Genomic DNA, 27,345 nt, shown 5'->3' with positions numbered 1-27,345 from the left:
ATGGCTGACAAAATTCAACGTATCACTTGCGACTCCTATGCTAATATAAGTGTATAGATTTGCATTGCAACCTGGAGGGTACTGTGACTTCTAGTTGCAAAAAGATCAAACATTGCTGAATTATTTTTTTTGCGACCAGGTGTTTCACTCATAGCACCCTTACATTAGTGTAGGAACGCAGGGTGACATGGTGATCTTTGGTCACACAATGGGAGTTGCAGCCAATGTTGCCATTTAGCTTTAGACTTAAAGGGGTATTCCCAACTCCCTTGTTCTCCAACATGCAGGCTGTGTGCTTTGTTCACTTCCTGGTTTTCTTGGTAAATTGGTGGGCGGGATTTCACTTGCTGTCTCCCAGACAAAGTCAGCTCTGCTATCTCTCTTCATAGCAGTACATGTTTGCAGTCAGTAATGAGGGATGCTTGTAAGTAAATTAGCACTGTATCACTGGAAGATGCACAATATGAAGCTGATGTAGCAGAGCTGGATTTGTTAGGTGATGAGAATCCCAAACTTACACGCTACAGGACCATGAGTCAGCTTGCAATATATTCACTTTTAGGTCTGTGTTTAATGGTCTCCCTGTCTCAGCCCTTATCAGCAAAATTCAATTAGCCAACTGATAACTGGAGAAGCCGGAGTTAAACAGCTCAGAAATACAAGCACCGAGCACTCAGCTCCCCCTCCCCTTCTGAGAGCAGGGAGCTACGTCACTTGTCCTGGGCAGAGAGATAAGATCATCCCCAGGTCTGTGGTTATGGAAACGCAGAGTAAACAATAAAGTGAATAATCTCAGATAGCAGCCAAACAAAGCAGTTTTACTTAAGCAATGTATTTAAGAAAAGTCTTAAATCCATGTAAACTAAGAGTATAGATAGGATCCTTGAGATGGGACAACCCCTTTAAAGGAGTTATGCTTTTCCTAGTATTGATGGCCTATGCTAGGGACAAAGGCACATCGGTGGTCTAGGGACTGTGAAGCTCCCAGTAATGTTTACATGCCAAGAACGGCACTGCTCACACAGCGTATGATGTGTAGTAGCGGCGTTAGGTATCGCAACGCTACCCCATAGACTTGTTTGATTGGTGAGTGAGCAGCACAGCTCCAGACATATAAACATTATAGGCAGCCATGTTGTCCCGGTACAGATATGGATAAACCATCAGTATTAAGAAATAGAAGATTCCTTTAAGCGGACCATTCATTGAAGATGTCTTGTTCAGCTAGCAGCTATGCTTTTGGACTTCCTATAGACATGCACACTCAGCTTAGTTGAACGTACATGTCTTCGGAATAGGGAGAGGGGAGAAAGACGCTGCCAGTTACCTCAAGTGGTGGATTGTCTCCTGTGAGAGCAAAGGATTGGGCATGGTAAAACAGATCAGTTGGGTTTCCACGTAATAGTAAGTTGCAATTCACATTAGGCCTAATGCACAAGTTAGTACAATCGCAGATCAAAGTACAGGACATTCATTTATTCTATTTTATTTAGCTTACTTGTATAGCACCATCAGACCTATGCACACAGCCATAGTTTTTGTGGCTGTGCGCCTGGGCCATAGTGAAGAGCTGCAAAATATGGAGCAGGTCTTATACATGTCCGTATTTGCAGCTTGGTTCTGTCATTTCAATGTATGGGTCAGTAAAAATCATGGATGACATCCGTGCTGTTTTTACTGACCTGTACACTGCACATGGTTGTATGCTTGTAGCCTTTGGTGGTTGGTTGGTCCTTCTGAAATCAGCAGACACTAACCTAATGTATACCCGCAGCTAACACTAATATACTTGCTGACCTATATACCTACTATATACCTATAAGCAAGTGCAATAAAGGGGATACCATTTTGATCAAAAAATAGTGCAAAAATAATCAAAAAGGAGACAGCTAGGGGTTAATAGACAGACAAGATTCATACACATAAGAGACTGGCAGGGCCAACCCTCCACTGACTTCATTGGGATGGATCTGGCATGAAATATGCCCAATTTTTGTTTCTTCCTCAGTTATACAAACAACCCCCTAGAGGTACCTGGTGATGGCCTAGTCCCATCATCCCCCTGTTAACTCATGCATGCACGGCCATGTCAGAAGTGATAGGTATCAGATAAATAGACTGGACTGACTGCTGTTGGCCTTGACTCTAATGTCCATTCTTTATATTATAGTGCTGAAACTGACCTCACCGTAATTATTAACTTTGTAAATATGTCATCAACTTAGCCCAGACCTTGTCTTCTAAGAAGTATGACTTTAAGCTTCTTCCACAGTAAGTTTTAACACATAGTAATTTAAAGGGATCCTATCATTAAAACTCAATTTTTTGTGACTAAGACGTTGTAATAGCTTTAAGAAAAGCTATTCATCTCCTTCCTTTAGATGTCTTCTCCGTGCTGCCGTTCAGTATAAATCCTGGTTTTGGTGGTATGCAAATTAGTTCTCTCGCAGCACTGGGGGCGTCCCCAATGCTTCGAGAGAACTCTCCAGCGCCGCCTCCATCTTCTTCAGGAACAGCCTCTCTTTGCGTCTTCTTCCGGTGCTGACTTCAAACTTCTAGGCCTTGGGCAGCCGACTGCGCATGCCTGCCGGCAACAAGAAATTGGCCGCTTACAATACTGTGTAAGGGGCTATTTTCTTGTGGCCAGTAGGCATGCGCAGTCGGCTTAGCCCTAGGCCAGAGGCTAGAAGTTTGAAGCCAGCGTCGGAAGAAGACGCAAAGAAGACCAGTTCCTGAAGAAAATGGAGGCGGTGCTGGAGAGTTCTTTCATAGCATTAGGGACACCCCCAGTGCTATTTGAGCGCTGAGGCCCGCCCCCAGTGCTGCGAGAGAACTCATTTGCATACCAACGAAAACCGGGATTTATACCAAACGGCGGCGCAGAGAAGACATCTAAAGGTAGGAGACGAATAGCCTTTCTTAAGGCTATTACGACGTGTTAGTCACAAAAAATTGAGTTTTAATGATAGGATCCCTTTAATGGTAGGCAAGGATAGGCTATGGCCATTTTGGCTGCCAAAAATAAAGCAGGTTGGTGAGTGTCTTGGGTAATAGCCAAATTAGGTGCTTGGGGTTCACTTGTATTCCCTTTGGATAGAATGGTTCATTGAGATTGTAGAATAGAAGGAAATAGATAAGAAAGTGGATAGCCAAAGGGTAAGAGAAGATCAGAGAGGTGGCCAAAGCTTGTCTACAGAAGGTTGCAGTCCAGTTAGGGTTGGGTTTACACTGGAACATACTTAATTCAATGCGCAATCTACAATTTAGATATTTCTGATACCCAAGATAACAAATCACCATGAGAAACCTGAGGCTTTGGAGGGTTTTGTAGTAGGACAAGTCTGGATATCAGTGATCCTTCCTTGAAGGGGAGGGGGTTGTGTTGTAGGATAAGTCCTATCTGGTCTCTGTGGTCCTTCAGCCCCAGAGGGTGTGAATGGCGTCTTTGTACAATATTCTGAAATAACTGGCAGTGATTATTTATAGATTTTCTGTGATTTCGCGCTTTGTTCTTCTGTTATTGTCGGCCCATGTAGAAGACACTGACACATGTTCTAGGTCAATAAGTGACAGATGTGCCTTATGGATCTCTATGTATAATCAGGGCGACAGTCACAAGGGAGCAGATCAAACACCAGGTCCTTACCCTTCATCTAGGGGTCACAGGTGTTCTCCCGGCCCCTTAATTGGGGTGGGGGCTTTATATTTTATTGGTCCTGTATATAATCAGTGAGCACTAGATATTACATCGGGTAGCATTAGCTATTTATTACTGTTCTATTTTTGTAGGTTTTTGCTGCAATTATTAGCTGGGAGACTTTTAGATGCAGATTTCCTCTAATTCAATGTGAAACTAGTGATTTGGATGAACACGTAAAACATTGTATTCGCTCTATTGTATGACTTAAGAGAATTATTTTAGCCCTTCACCCAACTTTTGCATTTCACTAAGAGTGAACCTTGACCCTACACGTAGTACTTTCTTAGCTGTCAGTATGTACAGCACTTTCTACTTAGGATGACATCATTGTCAATTTCTTAAGGATTATAGATCTTGCATATATCAGGATTAAAGCTGGGAGCTGTCACATCCCCTCCAACCTCTCTCTACATGTACATGTGTCAGACATCTCTGGCGGCAACATATCTCTCAAGAACAAAGGGATCAGGCATGTTGAATTTACACATGCCTGACCTTCCTTTCATCCAAACACTGCTGTCGGGGGACAGTCAGACATCCTCTTTCACATTAAATGATGGCATGGTCTGGCGAAAATTGGTAGCTTTAGTTTACATTCATCAGAAACTATGTTTTTGGGGCCAGGAAGAATCGCCATACCAAGACTCAATCCAACGGCTGTATCTCGGTACTTTTAAAGGGATTCTACCATTAAAATCAAATTTTTTCTCATTGACATGTAGGAATAGCCTTAAGAAAGGCTATTCTTCTCCTACCTTTAGATGTCTTCTCTGCACCACCATTCGGTATAAATCCCGATTTTCGTCGGTATGCAAATGAGTTCTCTCACATCATTGGGGGCAGGCCCCAGCACTGGGAGCGTCCCTGATGCTGCAAGAGAACTCTCCAGCGACACCTCCATTTTCTTTTGGAACATTCTCTCTCTGTGTCTTCTTCCGTCCTGGGTTTTCAATTTTCTAGGCCTCAGGCAGAGCCGACTGCGCATGCCCGGGCCACAAGAAAATTTCTGCTTACACTGTACACTGGGCATGTGCAGTCGGCTGTGCCCGAGGCCTAGAAAATTGAAAACCCAGGACGGACGAAGACACAGGGAGAGGGTGTTCCAAAAGAAAATGGAGGCGTTGCTGGAGAGTTCTTTCGCAGCATTAGGGACGCCCCCAGTGCTGTTTGAGCGCTCTGGCCCGCTCCCAGTGATGCGAGAGAACTCATTTGCATACCGAAGAAAATCCAGATTTCTACGGAATGGCGGCGCGGATAAGACATCTAAAAGTAGCAGAAGCATACCCTTTCTTACGGCTATTCCTATGTGTTATCGAGAAAAAAAAGGGTATCCAATGATAGGATCCCTTTAATGTTTCAAGGGATTGTCCAAACATTTAAAATGTTCTTGAAAACAGCCTAAAACATTATAAAATGATAAAAAAAATTCATACATTACGTATCCCCCGCAACTCCTGTACCAGGGTTCCCCATAAGTCTCCGTACCGCTCCAGCGATGAAGTCACAACATGGATATGAGACTTCGGCCAATGACTAGCCACATCAGGTCACCTATCAGGTTTACCTATCATTTATTTGTAGGTTTAGGTTTAATACATTGCTCACTATAACTATAGAGCAGGATAGTTTTTCTATATGTATTTACCTGCCAGCAGAATCAATAGGAACATTAGAGAATATATTTATATGAACACAAAACATAGTAAAAAGAACTTAAAAAATCACCATAATGTTATCAAACCAAGGATGCAATCATCTAACTATCCTATAGCATGGACATTAAAGCAAAAATTCCTCCATTACTATCCCATGTCTCATTTGTCTTGCTAATAAGATTTGTCATGGACGGTGTAAGCCAGCAGAAGACATAGGGAGATGGATCATGTGATCAGCGCAGAAGGGGAACAAGACTGCTAATTTCTCAGAGGATGTGTAAAAAGCAAATATATTTTAGGTCGTAAAAGCCTGAGTAGGCCCTTGATAATTCAGAAAGCCTGGCTATAGCCGCACATCTCCCCTTTCATGTTCATTAGAATAGCTTGAACTGCAGGAGGACGCTAGAAAAGCATCTGCCATGTCTAGGAATAATTCATACTGACAGTATATGGCGGCAAAAAATACATATTTCATAGGGTCCAAGAAGATCAAATCAAAAAAAATCGCAGGTGGTCTCCAACTTTGACTATCAACGAGACAAGTCCCTGAAATGGAGGTCGGTGTCACAGCAACATTACTAGCTAAAGTCACCATGTAGCCCTAGCCTGAAGGTGGCCACATATACAATAACTTTGGGTTATTAAGAACTATAGAGCATTTCTATTATAAGACCTCCATGTACTGTACCCCCATTCCATCCACCCTGGCATCTTTGGCCAGCTTGAGTTGTACAGGATTGGCCTATTACTATCTCAAGCTGATAGACCATTATGTTTTCACCAGGGCTCTTAGTAGGCCAAACTACTAACTCTGACTTCTCTGTTTTTCTTCAGCCCGACTCGGAGTCTGACTGTATTGCAAATGGCTGACAGTCCTGGTCAGTCCAAAGCAGTTAAGATCCTCTAATTCATTAAAAATTTAGTGATTGAGTTCCTACGAAAGTAAATATGTAGCAAACCTTGCTTAAAGGAGGTGTCCGCCTCTTATTTTTATTATTTAAAGAGATCCTATCATTAGAATCCCTTTTTTTCTAACACATAGGAATAGCATTATGAAAGGCTATTCTCCGTGCCGCCGTTCGGTAGATATTCCATTTTCCGTCTTTATTAGAGATGAGCGAGTACTGTTTGGATCAGCCGATCCGAACAGCACGCTCCATAGAAATGAATGGATGCACCTGGTACTTCCGCTTTGACGGTGGCCGACCGCTTAACCCCCCGCGTGCCGGCTACGTCCATTCATTTCTATGCGAGCGTGCTGTTCGGATCTGCTGATCCGAACAGTACTCGCTCATCTCTAGTCTTTATGCAAATAAGTTCTCTCACAGCACTGGGGGCGGCCCCCAGCGCTCAAACAGCACTGGGGGCGTCCCCAATGCTGCGAGAGAACTCTCCTGCGCTGCCTCAATTTTCTTCAGGAACCGGCCTCTACGCGTTGTCCTCCGGCCTGGCTTTCAATCTTCTACGCATGCGCAGTCGGCTCTGCCAGCGGGCCTCAGGCAGAGCCGACTGCACCTGCACGCGGCTATTTTTTTGTGGCCGCTTATGCGAGCTCTTGTAGTAAGCGGCCACAAAAAAATGGACGTGCACAGGTGCAGTCGACTCTGCCTGAGGCCCACTGGCAGAGCCGACTGCGCACGAGTAGAAGATTGAAAGCCAGGCCGGAAGACGAGAGAACTTATTTGCATAAAGACTGAAAACTGAATATCTACCGAACAGCGGTGCGGAGAAGACATCTAAACGTAGGAGAAGAATAGCCTTTCTTAAGGCTATTCCTACATGTTAGTTAGAAAAAAAGGGATTCTAATAATAGGATCCCTTTAATAGTGCTGCTAGTAGTACTCGCCTATCCCCAGGCTCCCATCTCCGGCAGCTCCATTTGTTTATATACAGTTGTCCAACTGTTAGTGCCAGGTGACCATTGTAGCCAATCACCGGCCTCAGTTGTCACCACATCACAGTAGTCACGTGCCGTTGATGAAGAGGTCACCGCTGAGGACTGTGATTGGCTGCCACACCAAATTCCTCACCATTTTCCTCCGTGTGAATGGACCCTTAATAGGCACGTAAAACAAAAAGGATCAGACGGGTTAAAATCCAAAATGCCCATCCCTTCTCTCCCTCATCCTCTGCTGTCCGGGGAGGGTCAGGAGACCCCAAACACATTAGATGGTCGTCCATTCCTTCTGAAGGTACTGTGTATGGGCAGACTACAAGTCTCTGCATTGGTAAGCGCTGTCATTGGTATTATTACTCTATGCAGAATTGGTGAGTTTCCCCTGAAGTCCAGTGAGTATAAGTTAATGGTGATATATCTGTCACATGCACATTTATACATTGATTTTAGTTCCCCGCTGATTCTGATAAATCACGGCTCTGTAGTATTCCATTTGTGTCATATTGATCATCGCTCCACACCATGACTTATACATGAACACGTGACCTCAATTTCAGGCTTGTCCCTGGCAATTTGTTACTGCAAATTGGTAGTCTAATACATTAGATCAGTTATTAAGCCTGAGCTCAGACCGTTTAGTGCAAAGACATTGCATGTGAAGAAATCTCCAGAGGATTGTTTTCTGGCATTGTCTCATCTCATAGAAAATCCCATACATAATATATAAGTGTTTCATGGTGGCTGATGAAGATCTAAATGAGAACTATAGGTGTCAGCTTGCGATAACTGGGGGGGGGGGGGGGGGGAGGGGGAATTGCTTTCGGGTACGGAATTTGCAGGGGTTGTGCTCATGGAAAAAAAAAATCAATATCAGGGGCTTATTTAGAGACTTTATATTGAGTCCTGTTCTAGACAGAAGTGGAAGTCACTTGATATTGTATCCCATAGGCTTGCATTGGGTCTTTCAAGGTGGCAGTGTTATCCAGGTACTTGTATTAAATATCTACTAGACAAGGGCAAAGCTATCTCAATTTATCATCACCCCCCATTTCTCTCAAACCCTCTACGAAGAGTGAGGAGTCTACAAAGATATGCACCGATAGTTTAAGGGGTCCTCCAAGATATAATATCAGGTCCTTCTCTTGTCCATCCCACATATAACTTTTCCAAGATTTCTTCTGTGCATCTCCCATACTCGCAACTCCAGCTTATCAGACTGATACATACATCAAGGGCACCAATAGATGGGAACGGGGCCAAGGATGCATTATAATATTATAAAGGGGTTATCCAGGATATTAGACATTATAGCCTAAGATAGGCTATATATCTGATCATTGGGGGTCAATACAGCTGTATAGGGCTGCTTCCAGATCCCACTGACTTCATTGGAACTGAGCCGCAGTACCAGCCTCCCGCCACTATACAGGGCACAGAGCCAACTGCTACTGGCCCTATGTTATATATAGTATGAAGTCCTATACAGCCAGTCAGTGCAGGGGCCAGCTGTCAGTCCCCCAAGACGATGATCATTTGGATCGGGAAAATGAGCAAGCATCCTGACACAAATCTTCAGGAATAGTTGAGGACCATGGCAGAGTTCTAGGTTTGGACTTGGCCTCCTCCAAATTTCTCAGATTTCAATCCGAGTCTGAAGGATGTGCTGGAAAATCCAGTGTGAAGCATGGAGGTCCCACCTTGGTGACAGATATTGTACTACAGGACACCTTCACAGATCTTGTGGAAACCATTCCTGGATGGGTCAGACCTGTAATATTAGGCAGCTGGATTTAACGTTACAGGATCCCCAGGTATATTAGATTTTTTAGCAGAAGATTGGAAGGTTTCAGCTCTTATGTCATGGTAATGTCCAATTTATTCAGTAGAGAATATCTATGGATTTGTAAGTTGTTGGGTTGGAAGCAGGTTCCGGATGAATGGCGAGTATCACTGATAAAAGCGCTCATTGTTGTTGGTTCTGCTTTCTTCTTAACTAACCAATGTAACACAGTGTTGCGTGGTTGAATTCTATTAGTTTTTGGCTTCTAAAGAGTTAATGGTGATTTTTCTTGAAATTAATTTTCATCAGGGGCCCCATCTGCCTGCGAGAATTAATGAGTTGTGTGGCCTTTTAAGCTGTTGAAAAAGAGGAGCGGTCCGATCAAGATAAGAGCGTTTTACTGCCTGATCAAAAGCTGCCACCTGGCGAGCTGTCACTTTATATCTGGATTTATAATCTATACCACATGTAGAAATGTTTTTGTAACCCCCCCCCCCACACACACACACACACACACACACTGCAAGGATTGGATTAGAATTATGTTCTGCATTGTATTAGGAGATTGATGATTTCTTTGTCACAGTGGAGGAATAAGGCAGACAGTGATGTCACAATAAGGAGTAATAACCAAAGTGATGTCACACTATAGGGATAGTAAAAAGGGATGTTACAATATAGGGATAATAAACACAGTGATGTCATAGTTCTGGGATAATATACACAGTGATGTCACAGTACAGGGATAATGCACACAGTGATGTCACAGTACAGGGATAATATACACAGTGATGTCACAGTACAGGGATAATACACACAGTGATGTCACAGTACAGGGATAATGCACACAATGATGTCACAGTACAGGGATAATATACACAGTGATGTCACAGCACGGGGATAATGTACACAGTGATGTCACAGCACGGGGATAATGTACACAGTGATGTCACAGTACAGGGATAATATACACAGTGATGTCACAGTACAGGGATAATATACACAGTGATGTCACAGTACAGGGATAATGCACACAGTGATGTCACAGTACAGGGATAATATACACAGTGATGTCACAGCACGGGGATAATACACACAGTGATGTCACAGTACGGGGATAATATACACAGTGATGTCACAGTACAGGGATAATAAACACAGTGATGTCACAGTACAGGGATAATATACACAGTGATGTCACAGTACAGGGATAATACACACAGTGATGTCACAGTACAGGGATAATAAACACAGTGATGTCATAGTACAGGGATAATACACACAGTGATGTCACAGTACAGGAATAATAAACACAGTGATGTCACAGTACAGGGATAATACACACAGTGATGTCATAGTACAGAGATAATAAACACAGTGATGTCACAGTACAGGAATAATATACACAGTGATGTCACAGTACAGGGATAATAAACACAATGATGTCATAGTACAGGGATAATACACACAGTGATGTCACAGTACAGGAATAATAAACACAGTGATGTCACAGTACAGGGATAATACACACAGTGATGTCACAGTACAGGGATAATAAACACAGTGATATCACAGTACAGGGATAATAAACACAATGATGTCATAGTACAGGGATAATACACACAGTGATGTCACAGTACAGAGATAATAAACACAGTGATGTCACAGTACAGGAATAATATACACAGTGATGTCACAGTACAGGGATAATAAACACAGTGATATCACAGTACAGGGATAATATACACAGTGATGTCACAGTACAGGAATAATAAACACAGTGATGTCACAGTACAGGGATAATACACACAGTGATGTCACAGTACAGAGATAATAAACTCAGTGATGTCACAGTACAGAGATAATAAACACAGTGATGTCACAGTACAGGAATAATATACACAGTGATGTCACAGTACAGGGATAATAAACACAGTGATATCACAGTACAGGGATAATATACACAGTGATGTCACAGTACAGGAATAATAAACACAGTGATGTCACAGTACAGGGATAATACACACAGTGATGTCACAGTACAGAGATAATAAACTCAGTGATGTCACAGTACAGAGATAATAAACACAGTGATGTCACAGTACAGGGATAATAAACACAGTGATGTCACTGTACAGAGATAGTAAACACGGTGATTTTACAATATAGGGTTAATGAACACAGTGATGTCACAGTACAGGGATAATAAAGTGATGTCACAGTACTGAGATAGTAAACACAGTGATGTCACAGTACAGGGATAATAAAGTGATGTCACAGTACTGAGATAGTAAACACAGTGATGTCACAGTACAGAGATAATAATGATAGCAGAGATATGATTTCTTTGTCTTTCATCCCATTAACTTCAATTGGAAATAAAAAGTCAGTGGGAACCTCCTGACCATAAAAAAATCAATTGCAGGGACGTTTCTATTTGATGGTTTCAGCCCCTCCTGTTCCTGACAGATCTTAGGAAATGTCTATGGGAAATAATCGGAGAAGTGTAAGGTTTTTCACAGAACAGTTTCCCGCTGTGATTTTCATTGTACTCATTATTACCGAAATGTATTTGTAAGTGGGAGGAAGGATCGATAACTGCGCGGCCATTTCCTTCGCTGTGCACTACTTGAGCTCTTGCTACGTCTTCAAGGCTCCTTTTAGGTAAAGCATGTATCTTGGTAAGAGGTAAAATCATTAGCACTGGCCTAGGTTGAGCTTCGGGCCAGCAGATGATCAGGGTCTCTCCATAAAGGATTAGATACCACTAAGCCCACTACCCCATGGAGACTAATGCGATTGCACTGTCTGATCGTTGGGGATGACTTGAAGCCAGTCTGACAGCTGCAATTTTCTATAATTCAGTAGGGACCCATAAATTAGTCCAAGCCTTAGAAGAAAAATTATATTGCATCTATTTATTATCCAAAAGGACTATGTATGGAAAATCAACCTGGTTACATTTCACACATGCCGTAATGGTGAAGCCCCATTTTTACACCCCATGCTGAAAATACGCTGTATCATTGGATGTAACAAAGCAGCTGTATCTGCCTATGCTAATATTTCACAATATTTCTTTTTAGCCTGGCATCGCCAAGTCCTGTTCACAACTCAAAGTCGGAGGTAAATGGAGTCCAGTGTGAAGAAAAGGCAGAAATTACAATCATACAATGCGAGGAGAACATATCTAAGAAAGGTGAGCTTGTCTTGTGTGCTGTCTTGTGCAGATACAACATGGTGGACAGAATTGTCCTGTGAGATTTGGCTTTATTGTTGAAGAGGACACTTAAAGGGGTTGTATTAACAGTGATATGTTATTTTAATAAAGGTTTCTTCCAAAATATTGCACGTATCTGCTTGTAATAGCTCCCCCTGCTGTCCACAATGTTTAAATCTATGCTGGTTCCAGTGAAGCTTTGTCAGATATGCATTCGCATTAGAATACAGTACAGATTCTGCTGTATCCATAGTGAAAAGATCTTTAGTTCCCACAATACTGCAGTATAATTTCCAAATCAAGTTACCATACACAGATAAATAATACTGGGTGGTTTTAGTTGGCTTTAGGATTTAGTTGTCCCATATTTTTGCACTTTATACATGATGCTTACGTGTTTGTTGACAGATGAAACCTCCGTACCGCTATCTGAATGTCAGCCCACCAGCCCTGCCATGTCCCCGGACACCTCCTGGGAGGACCATCTCCTGGAGCAACAGGATCATTTAGAGAAGGAGATGGAGGAAGCCAAAAAAATGATATCCGGTTTACAGGTGTGTTCAAAAAGTGCAATAGATCTGCTGAAAAGCTGTCCTGTACAATTCCTGTGGAGCTGCTCATAAGGTATACAAGGGCCAAAGTGACCATGATATGCGTATTATTCTAATAAATGATACATGACATAATACGTAGATCATTTGGTACTATCATTAAGGAACATTCTCAAAAATGAATCTACATGAGCTGGACATTTATCAGACATATTTCCAAATTTAGGTCTTTTCTATAACGTTGCTGACCTGTTTTTAGGAGATAGTATTAGACTGGCTTCAACACCCAGCACCTCCACTGATCAGCTATCTGAAGTGGCAGCAATGCTCAGGTGAACGAACGCTGCTTCATAGAAATGTGACATTATATTCAATGATCACATGGCTTTCTTGCAGCTCAGTCCCATTCATGTGAATAGGGCTGAGGCGCCATACCAAGCACAGCCACTATAAGATGTATGGCACTATACTTGGTAAACGCTGAAGAGGCAGCAGAAAAGAGCTTGGAAAATAACAAAAAAGTTATGGCGTTTGGAAGGTGGGGAGTAAAAAAAACAAAAATTCAGAAATAAAAAATGGTTGCGGCAAGAATCCTAGGGATAAGGTCATCAGTCTCATAATTCAGGGAAACCCCTTTCACTCCAGTGGGTGTATACAACTTTGGGATCATAGTGATCACATCTGAGGCTTTAGCTTTGGTGACATGTGAAAATTAAAGGCATAGTAACAGCTTTACTGTGGTCGAAATAGCACCTGAGAGGTGTGAACAGAGCCTGATGTCATTGCCATTCATGTGCAGGCTGTAAATGAGAAGGAGTATCCTGTAATAATGGGCTTGTTACAATCTAATTATAATGTGGATAGGACAGTAGTGATGGCTGCATCTGTGGTGTGAAACTATAATGAATATTGCATCACTTTATCAGTCTTGTCTGTTACCTATGTACACTGGGGGGCGACTGTCTGTCACATTGTGGAGATGGTTTATGTTGTGGAAATAGGGTTAGATTGACTGCTTTCCAGTTATCTAAGGCTGAGTTCACACAGGATTTTTTGGTCCGGAATTTGACGCGGAGGCCGCCTCAGATTCCGGACCAAAAAACCGATAGCCATGACTGGATGCTGGTGCAGTGAACAGGCATCCAGTCACACACTACACTCTGGATTAGGCCCAAATGAATGGGCCTAGTCAGGAGGGAGGTATCTTCAGGTGGACGTCCGGCCGCGACATCTGCCTGATGAATGAGCACCTCGCTTCTTTTTTCTGAGAGCCAGAACAAACCGCTCACGGAAAAAAGAACTGACTGGCTCCCATAGATTTCAATGGGAACTGTTTTTTGGTCAGGATTTTGAGGCGGATTCTGCCTCAAAATCCTGACCAAAAAAACCCCGTGTGAACTTAGCCTTAAGGCGCTCTACAGCTATTCCTCCTGAACTCCCTACCTACATGCACACTTCATTTGACTGAGCATGCATGTATCTTCAGCGGTGAAAGAAAAGTGAGTGACTGCCAGATCTCTTTGGCATTGACATATGTTTCTGGAGACCACAAGGATCAGCATCTAAAATTCAACCTGTGAATTTTTTTCCCTCACATTCTTCTACGTGAGGAAAGTCAGGAGGCCCCCATACACATCAGATGGCCATCCAATCCTGTTAAGGGGGGCAGGTTTGGCAACTTTTAGTCAAATGTCTACCACTTCCCGAGGTCATAGTCAGCAAGGATGGTGCTCGGTTTCTGCTAGGCCTAGTTCGGAGCGGAGTGCATGGCTGGATGCTGCTGCAGTGCACCGGCTTTCAGTCATGGCTACCCTGTTTTTGTTCTGGAACCTGAGGCGGCCTCCACCTCGGGTTCCGGAGCAAAAAACCCCATATGAACTTACCCTTAGCGTACCTGACCTCTGCTACATTTCAGTCTTAAGACAGCAGCATGAGATAAGTCACATGAAGGATTGGATGTTTTTGAAGAGAAAGATTGAGAAAAAAACATTTCTACATAAAGAAACTGTGGCAGCAATTCTCTGGTTAATTGGACAATAAAAGCAATAAATTCTCATCTTTCCTCCACCCCAGACACTCGAGATCGCTCTTATAAATGTCGTCTTCTTTTAATTTTGACAATGGGGCTCTTTATCTCCGTGTACATGCTCTCCAGTATCAGGAGGTACAGCTCCATTCTTCCTCTTGGTTACAGTATTATGTTTCCTATTCAGGCCTTACTGCTAAATGGATCCCTTCCCGAAGACGAACAAGAGAGTCTGTTCTGCCTGCGAGAAGATGGGGCGTGCCCAGAGGAACAATTGGTGAGACCATACCTTCCTGTACCAGACTGTATACACGCTAGCACCTCTCTACCGCCCTCCACTAATATAACGTCTCCTCGCAGGTTATCATCAAAAGTCGCCTTGACCAAAGTATGAGTGAGAACCAATCTCTAAAGGTAAGATGTGACCGAGTACTCGGGTGTGTCTGATGTAATACTACATGTATGCAGTGTGACTAGCGGTGCTGTGAAGGTGCTTGAGGAATATACAAAGATTGTTTCAAGGTACAACAGGTACCATAACGTTTCACTATGCTCTGGTTGTGATGTTGGGGAGGGGTTGGTTCTGTGGATTTCCATGCTTTAATCCATGTACTTTTCACAGGGTATCATGTTTTAGTTGGCATTCAGTACTTAGGTTGTCTGCAGAATACTCACATATCTTCATGACCCCATGTCCGCTTCCAGGAGCCAAACTTAGAGGTCTTACCCTTGGCCCTTTTATCTCACCCACTTTTCTACAGGTTTTAGGATTGCACACCAGTCTGTCCTTGAATCTTCAGTACAATTTTATGGAAAGTCAACTGAACCTGCCAATTTTGGTGGAACTGGCCATGTGTTTCATGTGTTGGGTGCCAAATGGACTGGGCATGTTGAACTTTACCAATTCCTATACTATGTTTCCCTAGATAATAAGCTGCCCCTAGGGGTGTTTGACAGCTGTTTACTCACCTTTCCCTATTTGGAACATATAGTATGTAGAGATGAGCGAGTAGTATTTGGTCGAATACCTCACCGTCATAGGTATGCGTGTAAGCGGCCGAACATCAAGAGGTTAAACACATCGAATATTCGATGCGAGTAAGACCTTGGTGTTCGGACACTTACACGCATACCTATGGCGGTGAGGTATTCGATCGAATACTACTCGCTCATGTCTAATAGTATGCATGCTCAGTTGAACTAAGCCATACATGTGTATAAAAAAATGCAAAAAAGGAAAAAACGCTCAACTCTATAATTAAATATGAATGGAATTTAAGTGATAAGGGGTGCACGGAACCTCCGACTGAGAGGTGATTGTGACTGGAAACCAAAATAAAAGATCCAGCACGCCCCACACTGATTAATAAATAAAATATAACTTTTACTTCACATTATTAAAAAAGAAAAAAGAAGTTTTTTTTCTTACAGCATGGATCCAGAAGATAAAAGCATGAAGGCCTACGCGTTTCGAGACACATATGTTGGTCTCTTAGTCATGGCATAAAGTCTGCAGATTCAGGAACACATTTATATCCTTACAAATTACGCTCACTGGTGATAACAATCAAGTATATGAAAAACAACTGCGTTTGTGACGTCAATACAAATTTGTAGAAAAACAACAACAGAACACATAGAAACACACAAACTATGCAAAAAGAAGATCCAAACAGCATATATCAAATTTCAACCATTTCTAATGAAATAAATAATTACAATGTCCATCTAGAACATTGTCATATTCATGTAATTATATATTAATCCATTAAGACACATTATATGGAATAGCATCCAACAAACCTCATCCTTAATCCTCCATGTAGGGAAATGTAACAAGGTAGTACTGTAGTACCCACCCCGTTATAAATAATTAGTAAAGAAAAAGATACACTCACCCCAATCATAAAGATGTACACCTCCATGTTCTGTTGTTTGTGTACCGGGGAATTATGGTCACGTGTTGTATACACATGATCGTATTAAAAGATCACATGATCGGATGAGTAAGGATTTCTATTGGTCAAATGACATCCCATAGAAGACTATATACATAGCTGCTGGATGATAAATTGTGGTGACGTAATGTATACACGTGATCGTATTAAAAGATCACATGATCGGATAAGTAAGGATTTCTATTGGTCGAATGATGTTCCATAGAAGATTATGTACATAGCTGCTGGGTGATAGATCAACTGTTAAGTACTACAAAGATTAAAAAGGTAAGTACAAACATTATAATGATGAAACCGATGAAAATTTCTATTAATTGGATGAAGTCCCACAAATTATGAAAAAAACCACTGACAAATAAATAAACAATACTAATATGTTAAAAAGGTAAATATAAACATCACATGACGAAAAATGTTGACTACCTTATGGATACCTATAGAATACACAAAAATTAGTATTTTGATTGGCCATATATTTTTTTTTTGAAAGATGAATATTTAATAAATCAGTGACAGATCCTGTCTGATGTTCAAACCACTTGGGACTCTGGTATTCAACTTCCAGATCCAGAAAGCCTCCCGTTTGAGAAGTAACTTTCTGTGGTCCCCTCCCCTTATTGGTTGTGGTACATGTTCTATTGCATAGAAAGTGAACGATGTAGTATCACCACCATGCTGTGTTGAAAAATGTTTAGAGACATTTGACATTTGATCAGTGGCGGGTTTTGAGCAATCTGTCAAATGTTCCGATATTCTAATTTTAATTTGGCGGATAGTACAACCTACATATAGGAGATTGCAAGATTTGCACTCTATGATGTATATCACAAATTTACTATTGCAATTTAGATATTCCGAAATATTGAAAGATTTTTTATTTTCTGTATCACAAAAGTTGGAAGTTTTTCTAGCAAATCTACATACCGCACATCGATTATGTCCACATTTGTGGAAACCCATACTTTTTAGCCATGTTGTTTTTGTATCATCTCTCGAAATAAAAAGGCTTGGTGAGAGAGAATCTGCCAAAAATCCTTACTCATCCGATCATGTGATCTTTTAATACGATCATGTGTATACAACACGTGACCATAATTCCCCGGTACACAAACAACAGAACATGGAGGTGTACATCTTTATGATTGGGGTGAGTGTATCTTTTTCTTTACTAATTATTTATAACGGGGTGGGTACTACAGTACTACCTTGTTACATTTCCCTACATGGAGGATTAAGGATGAGGTTTGTTGGATGCTATTCCATATAATGTGTCTTAATGGATTAATATATAATTACATGAATATGAAAATGTTCTAGATGGACATTGTAATTATTTATTTCATTAGAAATGGTTGAAATTTGATATATGCTGTTTGGATCTTCTTTTTGCATAGTTTGTGTGTTTCTATGTGTTCTGTTGTTGTTTTTCTACAAATTTGTATTGACGTCACAAACGCAGTTGTTTTTCATATACTTGATTGTTATCACCAGTGAGCGTAATTTGTAAGGATATAAATGTGTTCCTGAATCTGCAGACTTTATGCCATGACTAAGAGACCAACATATGTGTCTCGAAACGCGTAGGCCTTCATGCTTTTATCTTCTGGATCCATGCTGTAAGAAAAAAAACTTCTTTTTTCTTTTTTAATAATGTGAAGTAAAAGTTATATTTTATTTATTAATCAGTGTGGGGCGTGCTGGATCTTTTATTTTGGTTTCCATACATGTGTATAGGGGAGTCAGGAGACTGGCGGCTATCTAAAGTGTATGGGCAGCTCACCTTAGGATACCAGTCCACCCAATCTGACAACCCCTTCCCACTCAGCACTGTACTATTGAACATATAATAATATGGTGCTATCATTCTCCAGACGCAGGAGTTGTGCCTGTAGCATGACTTACACCAAATTCAAACATATCAGGCACCAAAAGGTGATGGAGGGTCCTCTTTAAGGACCTAAAGTTCAGTATTGCAAACCCTAAATCGTTTTCCTTAAACTTGTAAATAGCACCTTTAAGGAAGACTCAGAAGCATTTACTCATCTGACTTTGCTTGTATTGGTGACATGGTGAATGTTGTCATTGCAGAAGGAACTTCAAAACTGCAAGCAGGAAAACCGGAACTTACAAGCGGTTAAGGTGAGGGGGAATATTATGTGTGTGTGGGGAGGAGTGAAATCGTGTGTGTTTAGGGGGGTATTGTGGGGGAAGGGGAATCGTGTGTGTTTAGGGGGGTATTGTGGAGGAAGGGGAATCGTGTGTGTTTAGGGGGGTATTGTGGAGGAAGGGGAATCGTGTGTGTTTAGGGGGGTATTGTGTGGGAAGGGGAATCGTATGTGTTTCGGGGGGTATTGTGGGGGAAGGGGAAACGTGTGTGTTTAGGGGGGTATTGCATGTGTATTACATGTGACTGGAGGTATCATGTGTGTCTTGTCGATGGAATAGTATACCTACTAGATCCAGACTTGGCACGTTTCCTCTGCCACTCTTATCTTAGAAAGCTATCCCTGCTGTTACTATGATGGGGAATTAATCTCACTATTATGTGGCTAATACTATAATGGTATTAGGGAAAGAGCCGCTATCTGCTTACTGGAGGTTTAGCACCTGAGAAGTATTAATGTATACATGACGGATGTCATCTTAGTGTTTTATGCACATTAGATATGTATATACAGATCTAGCAGGTAACCTGAATTTCTGTAATTGGTTAAACTGCTGTAGAGCGATATCTTATCACAGAAGGCGACAAACACTTATGCATGTTTTTCCAATGATTTTTCATTGGTTTTTGTTGTCTTCTGTGATAAGATATCACTCTACAGCAGTAACAGAAGTTTGGGTTACCTGCTAGATCTGTGTGTACCAAATGTAATGCCCAAATGCACATCGCTTTAAAAATAGCATATCAGAATATGGTTATAGGACTATAGATGGCCATTGCTATTAGATCTCTGACCTCCAGGCAGACCATTTACATGTTAACGGGAAAATATAAAAACGTTAAGTTGTCAGATTCTTTGTACGTCCTGGAGATTATACGTGCCAGGGGTGCTAGGCGGCCTATTTTCTCCTATTAATATGACATATAAATGATAGCTGTAGCCGGAGTATTTATTTGCACTGAAGCTATGTAGTCCATGGCCGGCTTTAGGTTCTGCTGTGATGCTTCTTGGCATCTATTCTCACCAGTCACCGCAGTCGGCACCGTCACATTAACAACCCGTCTACAGTCATGGCCAAAAGTTTTGAGAATTATACAAATATTAATTTTTACAAAGTCTACTGCTTCAGTTTTTCTAATGGCAATTTGCATATACTCCAGAATGTTATAAAGAGTGATCAGCTTAACAGCAATTACTTGCAAAGTCAATATTTGCCTAGAAAATGAACTTTATCCCCCAAAACACATTTCAACATCATTGCAGCCCTGCCTTAAAAGGACCAGCTAACATCGTTTCAGTGATTGCTCCATTAACACAGGTGTGGGTGTTGATGAGGACAGGGCTGGAGATCAATCTGTCATGATTAAGTAAGAATGACCCCACTGGACACTTTAAAAGGAGGCTGGTGCTTGGCATCATTGTTTCTCTTCTGTTAACCATGGTTATCTCTAAAGAAACACATGCAGTCATCATTGCACTGCACAAAAATGGCCTAACAGGGAAGAGTATCGCAGCTAGAAAGATCTATCGCATCATCAAGAACTTCAAGGAGGGAGGTTCCATTGTTGGCAAAAAGGCTCCAGGGCGCCCAAAAAGGCCAGCAAGCGCCAGGACCATCTCTTAAAAGTGTTTCAGCTGCGGGATCGGGCTACCAGCAGTGCAGAGCTTGCTCAGGAATGGCAGCAGGCAGGTGTGAGTGCATCTGCACGCACTGTGAGGCGGAGACTCTTGGAGCAAGGCCTGGTCTCAAGGAGGGCAGCAAAGAAGCCACTTCTCTCCAGAAAAAACATCAGGGACAGACTGATATTCTTCAAAAGGTACAGGGAGTGGACTGCTGAGGACTGAGGTAAGGTCATTTACTCTGATGAATCTCCTTTTCGATTGTTTGGGACATCTGGAAAACAGTTTATTCGGAGAAGACGAGGTGAGCGCTACCACCAGTCTTGTCTCATGCCAACTGTAAAGCATCCTGAAACCATTCATGTGTGGGGTTGCTTCTCAGCCAAGGGAATCGGCTCTCTCACAGTCTTACCTAAAAACACAGCCATGAATAAAGAATGGTACCAGAATGTCCTCCAAGATCAACTTCTCCCAACCGTCCAAGAGCAGTTTGGCGATCAACAATGCCTTTTCCAGCATGATGGAGCACCTTGCCATAAAGCAAAGGTGATAACTAAATGGCTCAGGGAACAAAACATAGAGATTTTGGGTCCATGGCCTGGAAACTCTCCAGATCTTAATCCCATTGAGAATCAATCATCAAGAGACGGGTGGACAAACAAAAACCTACAAATTCTGACAAAATGCAAGCATTGATTGTGCAAGAATGGACTGCTATCAGTCAGGATTTGGTCCAGAAGTTGATTGAGAGCATGCCAGGGAGAATTGCAGAGGTCCTGAAGAAGAAGGGTCAACACTGCAAATATTGACTTGCTGCATTAACTCATTCTAACTGTCAATATAAGCTTTTGTTACTCATAATATGATTGCAATTCTATTTCTGTATGTGATAAAAACATCTGACAAACACACATAAAAACCAGAGGGCAGCAGATCATGTAAAAATAGAAGATTTGTGTCATTCTCAAAACTTTTGGCCATGACTGTAGTTACTGGTCCTCTTGTATTACATCGGGTATGGCTGACAATATAGAAAAGGAAAATCACTCATACGCCTCAGGGCGCCATGATCTGAACTCCATGAGTGCTGTGAAGTGCTCAGCACAATCTGACTTGGGTCTCGCTGTACTCCAAGTTCCATAGTCAGATGATTTGCAGAAAAGTGAAGGGTTTTATTAACTAGTTATGTGCTGCTTCTGTTATATATGAGAGTTCATGGTTACAGGTGCACTGAGGTTTTATTTGCTGTAGATGATTCTGCAGAAGATCTGGATGACAGTGCATAAAACAAATCCAACAAATGATATGGATTCTGTTTACATACACATTAGGGTAAGTTGTAATGTGTAAGTTCACACGGGGTTTTTTGGTCCAGAACCTGAGGCGGCCTCCACCTCAGGTTCAGAACCAAAAAACGGGTAGCCGTGACTGAATGCCAGTGCAGTGTATCGGCATCCAGTCGTGCACTCCGCTGCGGATTAGGCCCAATGAATGGGCCTAGTTGGGAGAAGGGAGTGTCTTATCGCGAGGAGAAATCGCAAGGAGAAACGGCCTGAAGAATGAGCATCTCGCTCCCAGAAAAAAGAACTGCCTTTTTCCCATTGATTTCAATGGGAGCCATCTTTTTGGTCAGGATTTTGAGGTGGATACGGCCTCAAATCCTAACCAAAATACCCTGTGTGAACTTACCCTAAGACTGGTAGGTGAGAATACTTCTTTTTTATTTAACTTTATCCTCATTTACAAATGTGATTTTTGCTGCAGATAATCCACAGTAACCCAAAGCAATACATTATTGGTAGGTTCATTGTGGATTTGACTTCCCAATTGAAGTCAGTGAGGAAAATTAAAAACAGATCCACAACCAATATGCAAATATCTGCACTGAAGGTCAATTTCTCTGCTGAAAAAGTCTTATGGATCTGTCTGTTACAGGCAAATTCTCAGCATCTCTGTCCCATGTGGACGTATCTGTAGAGTTGCTTTTGATCTTGAGGATGGGAGGATTTGGCGCGCCGCGCAGCATGGCTACATGACCTTTGTAGCTGTCTTTATGACTGATGATGTCAGCGATTCTCAGTATTCACATGTCGTCCTTCTCACAGGATGCTCTGCAGCAAAGGATGGCTCAACAAGAAAGTGTTGTACTTCAGCTGAAGCAAGAATTACTGAGGAGCAGCATGGACAAAGATGAGCTGCACAATCAGAATGTAAGCTATACGTCCCCACTATGGGTATCTATAGGAATGGGCAGAGATGTCACCTGATACAGTGACTGGTTGGTCAACCATAGAGATGATCACAGTAGGAAATGGCAAAAACTGATGTAAAGAGCCAAAGAGATGTCCAGAGAGGTGTCCACTAATGGAAGTGCCATAGTTATTATTGTTATTATTGTTTATTTATATAGCGCCATTAATTCCATGGTGTTTTACATTTGGGGGTTTACATAAAGTGCACAAAATATACAGGTAGATATAATACTAACAATGACCTACTGGCACAGTGGGGTAGAGAGCCCTGCCCGCGAGGGCTTACAATCTGTGAAGGAATAGGGTAGAGACAGAAGGAGAGGAGACTGTACAGATGGTGGTGTGGTGACAGTGGTGTTATTGGAGGTTGTAGGCCTTCCTGAATAGGTGAGTCTTCAGGGCCTTCTTGAAGCCTGTGATTGTGGGGGTCAGTCTTATATACTGTCTCAGAAAATGATTGAAACTGACTAGTAGCTATGGACATCTCCTCTCCTGGATTTTATTAAATCTCTCCCAGCTATATTTTAAGCTGTCCTAACCCTTGTTTAGCCAACAGCCATTCCTTCTGTCCCGCTCCTATAAGTGCATGCTTGGCTCAGCTGCTAAATGGGAATAAGGCAGTAAGCCACTGCTGTGGCGGCCTCTCCTCGTAGAACAAAGGAGCGACTGGGTGTGTTGTAATCCAATATGTCTGAGTCTTCTTTTCCCCTCTTCAATGGGAAAAGGTCAGAAAACCACCATATGCATCACATGGTTACACAGTCCAGCTGACATTGCCTGGCTTAGCCTACATCAATCTAATATGTATGACTTTCAATGGCATTACCTGCATTATGACATTTATGGGTACTAAAATATAAAGCCCCATCACACAACATCAAAGACAAAGTCATATACACGGGGTCATAGAAATGAATGGGTCTATGGGTTTTACATAAAAAAAAATCACATGGTTCTGTGTGAGGACATGAGCCAGGGTCACTAAACTTAGGGAAGGTCTTATTCCTGTCCAATCTCATTCACTCAAATATAGGGGTTCATGGAACACATGAATGCCAAGGTGTAAGAAAGTAAACTCTAAGAATTCATTGAAGACTGAGATTTACTTGAGACTTTTTATAATATATGTTATTTGTATTAGGTGGATTTACAAAGAAAATTGGAAGAAAGAAACCAGTTTATTGCAGAATACAAGGTATGTCTTTATTTTTATATTCATTATGAAATAGATAGATAGATAGATAGATAGATAGATAGATAGATAGATAGACATGAGAGAGAGAGAGAGAGATAGATAGATAGATAGATAGATAGATAGATAGATAGATAGATATGAGATAGATAGATAGATATGAGATAGATAGATAGATAGATAGATAGATATGAGATAGATAGATAGATAGATAGATAGATAGATAGATAGATAGATAGATAGATAGATAGACAGGAGATAGAGGTATGAGATCGATAGATAGATAGATAGATAGATAGATAGATAGATAGATAGATAGATAGATAGGAGATAGATAGATAGATAATAGATAGATAGATAGATATGAGATGATAGATAGATAAGAGATAGATAGATAGATAGATAGATAGATAGATAGATAGATAGTACTATATTGTGTGACGTAGAACTACTTTTCTGAATTGCACGACGTGTAGTCTATGTATAGTCTATGAATACACGTACACAGCACAATTTTTCCTGACCCGACTATGCTGGAAAATGTAAATGAAATTTCTAATCCTCATCTCCGCCCTACAGAAAGAAATCACACAGAAGGATTGGCTTGTACAGCAAATGCAAGGGAAACTGGATGAAGCACATCGAAAATTTTCTGAAGCCACTTACCAAAAGGTACTGAATGTAGAATATGAAGTATTACTAAGTGATCAGGCTATAGGCTATATAATAGTATTAACCCTTCAGAAGTGAGACCTAGTCATTAGGCTTCTTAACCCTTTGGTACCCATATCCAGTGTTATTATGTGCTCTCTGGCATGATGAAGGACAAACCAATTTATAGGGGTCCTCCTATACAAAACCTATAGCATATCAATCACATTTGCCATTAAAGTCAAAATAGTAGGGATAGAAATTCAATAATAATGTCATAAAGGTAAATTTCTATTAAAGGGAAAATTGCACAAACCGTGCCGCACTTGTCTGCAGGTTGTGTCCAATATTGCATGATGTTTTACATGTATTACCATGCGGCCAAAAAAACTCACCAAGAAAAAAAGTAATTTATGGGAAATCTGTATGGTAGACTGAGGCTGCGGTCAAATGGCAGTTTTTGGTCCAGCAAACATGGTCCATGTGACCGCTGCATATTCCGGATGTATTGTTGCTTGATTGAACTAAATTCTCTTTACGTAGGGATCTATTATGCAGTGAGCTCCAGTCTTCTGTGGCACAATTGTTCTGAGTTCTGCATTCGTAACACGGCAGTCCATATTACCCAGACTCACAGCTATCTGAGACTGGCCTAATGTAAGGTGTATAGGCTCCCATATGGATATGTTACTTTTGGCTTTTGTTAAATATACTCCAATTAAATCTGGCCATATATATTAGATGTATATTTCCAAACCCACTGGGAGCTTAAAACCATCTGAAGTAGGTAGTGATAGTGGGTATAGCCTGAGACATAAAGCCATAGGCTACCCCTGAATTTACATGTACAGTATACCCCATAACATCTGCAGTGGGATCTATAAGCCTGAGTCATTTACTAGTCCCTGGCTCCAATACCTGGTAGTTGCCCTTCAGCCATACATATGTTCAGAATATATGTGTGGGTGTAATGTACGCTCTCCAGATGGCGCCTTGCAAAACAACCCATGAATTATTCAGTATTATTTGTAGGTTTCACAAACCTCACGATCCTCCTGTCAGCCATGAAATTGTACCTTAAAAGAGAGAGAACTCCCTAGAGGAGCACAATCCTCACCTCTTCTAGGCAGCCCCTAGGTTATTAATCACTGGATACTTCTCCTAATCGTTTCTAAGATACTATACTAGTCACAAGTGTAGCAGAGATGGCACCAGGGAGAAATATAAATGGTATGATATTGTGTATTAGGAAGTTACCTTATATACAACGTATTACATTTTACACTCACTGGCAAAGCATAAATAAGATTTTTTTACTTGCACGTGTCAGTATGTTTCTGATATAGATATATTTGCTTTCTCATATAGAATGATCTCCAGAAAGAGTTAGACAACAGGAAGGTTCTGCTGCAGCAGTTCCTGAGCAGGGAGGATGACCAGGTAGATCTATATCATCTCCTACTAGTATCTCGCTCCTCTTATGACGTCATTTATACGTTATACATGGATTCTTTTGTACTTTATCCGTGTGTCAGCAGTGTTTCTCTCGAGCCCAGAGTAAAACTCATGACAGGTCTTATTTATTTCCTTATTGATGGAAATGGACGGGCCCGTACTGTTTCCAACAGACCGTACAATGCATATATGTGTGCATGCAGCTTTATCTAGTGATTAATGGACATAAAAAGGGATAGCTTGCAGATTGGTAGGAGCCTGAACAGCTAGACCCCCACCGATCAAAGGATGGGGGACGATTTGTCCCCTGTTCAGAATACAGCGGTTGCTGGACGCATGCTGCCTTTCATTTCAAGGGGACTGCCAAAGATAGTCACAGTGCAGTACTTGGCTATCTCCGGGGTTCCTATTGACATGAATAAATGAAGTGGTGTACACATCAGCCCGACCACTGCTGTGCCCTAAGAAAGTTACAGGGTTAGTAATATTATTGGCAGTTTTTCACCAACATACATAAGAGAGCCAGTGATGTGACAATTTATTTTTTTGACTATGCTGCATGAACCAGTCCTCACGCAAGCAACTATACAAGCGCAGGAATAGTAACCACTGCTGTCCTGTGTGGCAGGTACATGATCATAGTCATAGCACCCTCTGTGAGTAGGTCTCCAGCACCCTCTGTTACTAGCTCTATACCACCTTCTGTTACTAGCTCTATACCACCCTCTGTTACTAGGTCTATACCACCTTCTGTTACTAGCTCTATACCACCTTCTGTTACTAGGTCTATACCACCTTCTGTTACTAGGTCTATACCACCTTCTGTTACTAGGTCTATACCACCTTCTGTTACTAGCTCTATACCACCCTCTGTTACTAGGTCTATACCACCCTCTGTTACTAGCTCTATACCACCTTCTGTTACTAGCTCTATACCACCCTCTGTTACTAGGTCTATACCACCTTCTGTTACTAGGTCTATACCACCTTCTGTTACTAGGTCTATACCACCTTCTGTTACTAGGTCTATACCACCCTCTGTTACTAGGTCTATACCACCTTCTGTTACTAGGTCTATACCACCCTCTGTTACTAGGTCTATACCACCCTCTGTTACTAGGTCTATACCACCCTCTGTTACTAGGTCTATACCACCCTCTGTTACTAGGTCTATACCACCCTCTGTTACTAGGTCTATACCACCCTCTGTTACTAGGTCTATA

The 27,345-nt window shown here is 41.6% G+C and overlaps 1 protein-coding gene across 6 annotated transcripts in view; it reads left to right on the top strand.

The window, feature by feature from the left end:
• Positions 1 to 27,345, top strand: part of DIXDC1 (DIX domain containing 1) — a 101,415-nt gene that overhangs the window by 58,275 nt on the left and 15,795 nt on the right. For 3 of the 6 annotated variants that reach the window (XM_075279786.1, XM_075279784.1, XM_075279785.1), the window contains exons 6-15: positions 12,119 to 12,231; positions 12,661 to 12,806; positions 15,017 to 15,106; positions 15,190 to 15,243; positions 18,876 to 18,926; positions 22,678 to 22,782; positions 23,966 to 24,019; positions 24,596 to 24,688; positions 26,036 to 26,107; positions 26,691 to 26,750. In XM_075279786.1, the coding sequence (XP_075135887.1) occupies positions 12,119 to 12,231; positions 12,661 to 12,806; positions 15,017 to 15,106; positions 15,190 to 15,243; positions 18,876 to 18,926; positions 22,678 to 22,782; positions 23,966 to 24,019; positions 24,596 to 24,688; positions 26,036 to 26,107; positions 26,691 to 26,750 (838 nt within the window). The remainder of the gene's footprint in view (positions 1 to 12,118; positions 12,232 to 12,660; positions 12,807 to 15,016; positions 15,107 to 15,189; positions 15,244 to 18,875; positions 18,927 to 22,677; positions 22,783 to 23,965; positions 24,020 to 24,595; positions 24,689 to 26,035; positions 26,108 to 26,690; positions 26,751 to 27,345) is intronic. The other 3 variants (XM_075279788.1, XM_075279787.1, XM_075279789.1) reach the window with 3 other exon arrangements.

The sequence above is a fragment of the Leptodactylus fuscus genome, chromosome 6 (genome assembly GCF_031893055.1).
Source record: "Leptodactylus fuscus isolate aLepFus1 chromosome 6, aLepFus1.hap2, whole genome shotgun sequence".
NCBI lineage: Eukaryota > Metazoa > Chordata > Amphibia > Anura > Leptodactylidae > Leptodactylus > Leptodactylus fuscus.
This window is presented reverse-complemented; position numbering and strand designations above follow the sequence as displayed.